This window comes from Colobus angolensis, unplaced genomic scaffold (assembly GCF_000951035.1).
Source record: "Colobus angolensis palliatus isolate OR3802 unplaced genomic scaffold, Cang.pa_1.0 Scaffold84, whole genome shotgun sequence".
In the NCBI taxonomy this organism is placed as follows: domain Eukaryota; kingdom Metazoa; phylum Chordata; class Mammalia; order Primates; family Cercopithecidae; genus Colobus; species Colobus angolensis.
The window spans coordinates 975,562-981,956 of record NW_012122265.1 but is presented as its reverse complement, the minus strand read 5'-3'; the positions used below and the strand labels follow the sequence as shown (position 1 = coordinate 981,956).

Here is a 6,395-nt window from a genome sequence, read left to right as displayed (position 1 = left end):
TCCAGTGAGACTGCACCCGTCCCGGAGCCCCTCTCTTTGAATAATGGGAATCTCGCCAGAATGCAGAAGCTGGATCGGGGGAGAGGGTGATGGAAATTCCCCACAGGAGACCGGCACCCCAGGAGAAGAAACAAGATGCGTCACGGCAACCCCCCGGGGCTGATACACGTCGGAGGTGGGTCTGAGCTCGGGGGGACCAAAGGGTAGAGCCCAGGAGTGGAGCAGCACCCCCCACCCATTCCAAGGCCCCACAGGCTTCCCCAGGATGGGCCCGGCCACCACAGGGCTGACAGCAGAGAGCAACTCACCTTCCTCTGGCCTGCAGATGACTTGGGAGGAGTTGGTGCACACACTGCAAAGCAAGCACATGGCTGCAAGTCCCACTCCACTTATGCTGCGCCCACCCTGCTCAGACCCCCGGCTTCCCATGTGGCTAGTACCAAGCCCAAAGCCCCCAGGCACTGCCCCAAAGCCAGCTCTGGAAGAGCCCCCCACTGGGTTCTAACTGTGGGAACAGAGCAGGGGTGAGGAGAGGAAGGAAAAAGCCAGACCCAGAGGACGGTATGAGAACAGAAGACCCCCCACCCCAGTGAGGGACTGGTGCCTCTGTGGCCTGGCTCCTGTGTGCGTGCATGACTGCGTGACTGTGTGTGCGTGTGCCTGTGTGTCTGGGTCCATGCATGTGTACGTGAGTGACTATGTAACTGAGTGTGTGCCTGGGTGTCTGTATCTTTGCATGTGTGCATGTGGTGCTTTGTATGACCGTGTGACCGTGTGTGCCTGCGTGTCTGCGTCCATGCATGCGTGCATGTGTGACTGCGTAACCGTGAGTGCTGCCTGGGTATCTGTGTCTAGGCATGTGTGCACGTGTGACTGTGTGTGCCTGTGTGTCACTGTCCATGCATGTGAGCATGTGTGCATGTGTGACTGTGAGTGCCTGTGTGTCACTGTCCATGCATGTGAGCATGTGTGCATGTGTGACTGTGAGTGCCTGTGTCACTGTCCATGCATGTGAGCATGTGTGCATGTGTGACTGTGTGCCTGTCACTGTCCATGCATGTGAGCGTGTGCATGTGTGCATGTGTGACTGTGCCTGCGTGTCAATGTCCATGCATGTGTGCACTGTGTGCAAGTGTGACTGTGTGTGCTTGTGTGTGTCTGTGCATGTGTGTGTGTACATGTGACTGTGTGCCTGAATGTCTGTGTCCAAGCATATGTGCATATGTGACTGTGTGTACATGTGTGCATGGTGTGACTGAGCACATGTATGTGTGCATGTGTTCATGTATGACTCTGTGTACTCATGTGTGACTGTGTACCTGGGTATCTGTTTCCAGGCATGTGTACATGTGTGCACTATGTGCAAATGTGACTGTGTGTGCCTGCGTGTGTCTGTGCGTGTGTGCATGTGTGTACTTGTGACTGTGTGCCTGCAAGTCTGTGTCCATGCATGTGTACATGTGTGACTGTGTGCCTGGGTATCTGTGTCTAGATATGTGTACATGTGTGCATGTGTGACTGTGTGTGCCTGTGTGTCAGCGTCCATTCACATGTGCATGTGTGCATTGTGCGTGCGACTGTGTGCATGTGGTATGCTGTGTGCATTTGTGTGCGTGTGCACCCAAGTGGAATGGTTGTGTCCGTGTATTGTGTGCACTGTGTGCTCACACGTGTGTGTGTACTCATGTGCCCATATGTGCAGCTCCCCCAGGTCCCCTGCCATGTGGGCTTAGGTACCAAGACTTGCAGATCTCCTCGGTGGGAACCGATGCTCCAGGTGCGTAGTGGGTGTCCTCGATGTAGCAGCCACACTTGTCTGCAGTGACACACTTCTTCAGGTCCTCGTCAAAGATGGGCCTGTCCTTGGGGCACCGGGGATAGCAGCCTGGTGGACACAGGGCATGGGGTTGGGACCACCGCAATCCACCACACCCCACCCACCATCCCTACCCTGGCAGGCCCTTCTCCAGAGGATGCCCCTCTGGGAACGCCGGGGATTGGAAAGGCAGGGCCTGGATCTCCCCACCCCACTGGGCTCTGAACCATGCCCGCTGAGGAGCCCTGCACAGTCTCATCAGGCCCCTGAGCAGCCCTGAGTCCCAAGACCCATGTTCCTCTCCCATGGCGGGATACTCCCTCCCAAACTTCCTACCAGTCCCTCCTTCACGTCACTGGTTCTCAGCTCAGACGCCAGCACCCAGCAGGGGCCTCCCCGACCTGTGCCTGAAATGCTCCCCAACCCACCCTGCTCTGTACAAACCTCAGCACCTCCCACCCCTGCCACTCCCAGTTTCCATGCCAGCCTGCTTCCCTCCTGACCCTGCAGCACGGGGAGCCTGGCCACCCTGGGGTGTGGGTGCCCTGAGGGTCAGGCCTCCCTCCGGGTGTCGCCATGAGTCTCCAGACAACATCAGCCTTCAGCCCCACACAGCCAGGCCCATTGGCTGTCGCCTCCCCCGAGGGCCACCTGGCTCACCCTCCAGGCCCCTCGGCCGTCACCCCTGCGGAGGCCCACCCCACCCTGCTCACCCTCCAGGTAGGACACGGAGATGTTGGAGTGGATGCCGTTGATGGTCCTGCAGGTCTCGAAGCTCCGGTTCCCGCACGGCTCATAGTGCCACTCACACTCATGTGGAGGGTTGTAGTAGTCACAGAATATGGCTTGGGGGAGACAGGGCCAGGGTCAGACGCAGGAGGGCTCGCTCAGGCGTGGGCTGGGGTGAGGGTGAATCTGGGGTGGGGGGCTGGGGCACAGACGTATCAAGCTTGCTCTGCCAACCCAGGTCCCATAGGGCCCCAAAGAAGGACACTGGAGAAGTCGGGGAAAGGGTGGGTGATGCACGCCCATCACCTGGATGGGCAAGGAGTGCCGCCCCGGCCCGTAACACAGCACCTCCAATCCCCCTCCTGGCCCTGGGTCCAGTTCGGGCAGGCTCTTACGGCACAGGTCTGGCGTCCTCCAGAACACGCAGGCCCCCTCTTTGGTACACTCCTGGGCATAGGAGGCCACGGCAGAGCAGAAGCACTCACAGTCCCCACCCGTGTCACAGGAGCACGAGTCGTGCACGCAGGCCTCGTAGAAGGGCTTGGGGTCCACCTGGGGAGAACACCCTGGTCTGTCCTGGGCCCGTGCTGCCTTCATGGGGCCAGGACTTCCCCGGTGCCCTGGACCTCAAGACCCAGAGGCCAGCCCTGCTCCTGGGACAGGGCACGTCACCCAGCACCAGCCAGCCAGGGCCCCAGCAGGGCCAACCTTGGGGAGAGGGTCCAGAGACGCCTGTCCTGCCGTGGCTGTGCAGACCCATCACCCAGCCCCTGTGCATCCTCAGCTGTAACATGGCCATCCTAGAACCCATCCTCCCGGCTGCCTGTCGCTGGGGATGTGCGGGCATGGGGGACACATGTCCTTTCTCCCACCAGGTGAATATCTGAGCCTGGGGAGGCAGAGGGAGGCTGGGGGTCCAGCCCAGGGTCTCAGAGGGGAGGCTGATTATATGGTCACGTGACCAAAGGATGCAGCGGCCAGAGCCAAAGCTGGAGGACAAGTGCTGTGTGGTGACGCAGCAGGGCGACTCCTGAAGGTGTGGCGGAGCGTGTGGAGAAGACCCCAGCCCCAAGAGCGCCCAAGACCTCACCCTGCTGTGGCCACGCCCTGATCATTAGCATGCTCTACCGCACCCTAACCACATCCACAGTCAGCCCATAGCCCCGCAATGCCTAGTCGGCCCCACCCACAGCTGCAACCCACCTGCAGCCCTGCTCTGCCTAGTTGCCCCGCCCATGGCCCCGCCCATAGTCACCGCCCACCTACAGCCCTGTGCTGCCTAGTTGCCCCGCCCACAGTCACCGCCCACAGCCACCGCCCACCTACAGCCCTGGTCTGCCTAGTTGCCCCACCGTGGCCTGGCCAGCCCACCTTGCCATGGCAGATGCTGAACACATCGCTTTTGAGGATGCTGCACTGCTTCTCAGCCCAGGAACGGCGGTGCGGGTTCAGGCTGCAGGGCTCGGGGTTGGTGCTCACGTCCGGGCAGGTGGGGGCCTCCTTCCAGCTGTTCCCGAAGTCCAGCCCGCTGCTCACCACCATGTGGTCCCGTGTGGTGAAGTCGTTGTTGGAGCGGTCATCAAAGTTCCCGCACAGGCCACACACTGTGCCCTGCAAGAGACAAGCACCCCGGGGGTTCCGAAAAGGGGCTGGAGGGAGGGCGGGGGCTTGTCCCGCAAACACCAGGGCAAGGAGTGGGGGGCTGGCCAGGAGAGGACAGGAAAGGGCAGGGCAGACAGGGAGGTAGCCCACCTTGTAGGAGGGAGCCAGCTTGATGAACACGGTGGTCCTCTTGTCCCAGATGACGATGATGCCCGTGCTGGACTCCACCACCAGGTACTGGCCCACCTCCCGCGTGGTGTAGGCCACATGGTGACCCTCGTCGCGCTGAATCACCACACGGTGCTTGTCTTCCAACTTCAGCTCCGTCCTCTGCCCGGAGGAGAGGCCCAGTCACTGGCTGGTCTGAGGGTCCCACGGGGCTCACACATTCCCGGGGCCAGCAGCACTCACCCCAATGAAGATCTTGATGGCCTTGGAGCAGGTGACGCCCGTCGTGCCACAGGGTACGTTCTCGGTGATGATGCTGAATGAGCCCAGTGAGGAGTTCTGGCCGCAGTAGTCCTGGGGGCCAGGAGGACAAGGTCAGCCAGGACAGCTGGGCCCCAGGTGTCCCAGGGCACACCCACCCCAGTTGGCGGGGCCACAGCCACTGAGCAGACAAACCAGGCCCTGGCCCTGCCCATCCGAGGACCTGACCCAGCTGCAGGCCCGTACCCTGTCCCTGGGTATCACAGTGCCTCAAAGGGCTGTGGGATTTGGATCTGGAGAGCCTCGTGGGCAGCGGCCTAGCCCTGGCCCTTACTCAGCTCCCCATACAGGTGCCCTCAGTCCCCATGGCTGGGTGGTCAACCCCACCCGCCCTGTGCACCCAGAGGAGGACCCAGAGGAGGACCCGGAGGAGGGAGGACCCAGAGGAGAACCACAGAACTGGGCAGTGCAGAGGGGTTTTACCACCCCCACCCAGCCCTGGCTAGAAGACCGAATCCTCCTGCGGGTGCGGGTCTGGGTCTGGGGCTGAGTAAAGGCCGGCCTTCCCAAGTCTCAGGGTTTCTCAGGGAGCTGAGCACTGGGCTCGGGGCAGGCAGAGGGTCCCTGACCACAAGCAGCCCAGCCAGGCAGTGCCCATGACCACACCTGAACAGCCACATAGGAGCAGTGTCCGTCAAAGTCGTAGTACTTCCCGTCAAAGGTGATGTAGTGGCCGCTCCCGTAAATGGAGCAGGTGCCATGGCACAAAGCCTGGGTGCACACCCAGCGTCCTCTCTGGCAGGTGCTGAGGAGGACAGGAGAGGAGCCTGAAGGGACCCAGGACCCGCTCATGGGTGCCTGGAGGAGACCCTGGACACTGTGCAGACAGCTCCCTGTGTCTCCCACACAGAACACCTGCAGACCCCAAAAGTGGCTCCAAATTTCCCTTCCCCCATGGCTTCAAGACCAGCGGCTGACATAAGAGACCACCCTGCCCGTGGGACAGGGGCTGCCACAGGATCTCGCAAGACCCAGGCGGACCCCCCCAGGAGAGGCACCTGCCCCTTGGCCTGCTCTCCAGTGGCCACCCCTGCAGAGCACGTGGGGCCTGGAAGGCAGCCAGGACAGGCCGGGCCAGCTTACCAGGTATTGCAGTCCACCTTGATCTTGGCCCCAGGGGAATACAGGTCTTTGTTATGGAAGCAAGGGCATTCCTTCTCCTCCACACAGCCGCCCCGGCCATCGTCCATCAGCCCATCGGGGCACACACAGCCACTGACACACTCTGTGTGGTACTGGAAATAGCCAGAGAGGGGTGGACAGGTGAGGCTGCAGCCCTCCCTGAGCTGCCCTCCCTGCAGCCCACCTGTAGCCCATCAGGATTGGATACGCAGCCAGGAAAGGCCCGACCATGCAGTCTCTGTCACATCCCAGACCTGCCACCACTCCCCCTAGCCTGGGCTCAGGCCTCCCTCCCCTCAGGCCTGCCACTGGGCAGGGAGACTGGTAAGGGCTGCTGGCTGAGGGCCCTACACTGGCCCCTGTGCCCTAGTGGTTCACAGGCTGCCACTTCCCTCCCAGGGACAGGGACAGCATCAACAGGTCCTGTGTCCTCAGGACTCAGCACCCAGACCCTGGCAGGGGGCACAGTACAGGAGCAGGGCTCAGTCAGCCAGGAATCCCTGCCCGCCCACAGCAGCACCCCCAGCACGCACATAGCCAGCGGCCAGCGTCTGGCAGCTGAGGGCTCGGGGCTTCGAGATGGCCAGTGCGGTCAGGTTGCTGCAGTCCACGTGGATCTTCGGGGCCGTGCAGCCTA

General features: G+C 61.7%; 1 protein-coding gene across 1 annotated transcript in view; it reads right to left on the bottom strand.

Moving 5' to 3' along the window:
- Window positions 1-6,395, bottom strand: part of MUC2 (mucin 2, oligomeric mucus/gel-forming) — a 47,725-nt gene that overhangs the window by 33,593 nt on the left and 7,737 nt on the right. The window contains 10 exon segments of the mRNA XM_011930144.1: window positions 253-352; window positions 1,738-1,885; window positions 2,530-2,661; window positions 2,941-3,097; window positions 3,917-4,156; window positions 4,298-4,477; window positions 4,559-4,669; window positions 5,243-5,381; window positions 5,720-5,871; window positions 6,292-6,392. Coding sequence (XP_011785534.1) covers window positions 253-352; window positions 1,738-1,885; window positions 2,530-2,661; window positions 2,941-3,097; window positions 3,917-4,156; window positions 4,298-4,477; window positions 4,559-4,669; window positions 5,243-5,381; window positions 5,720-5,871; window positions 6,292-6,392 — 1,460 coding nt within the window.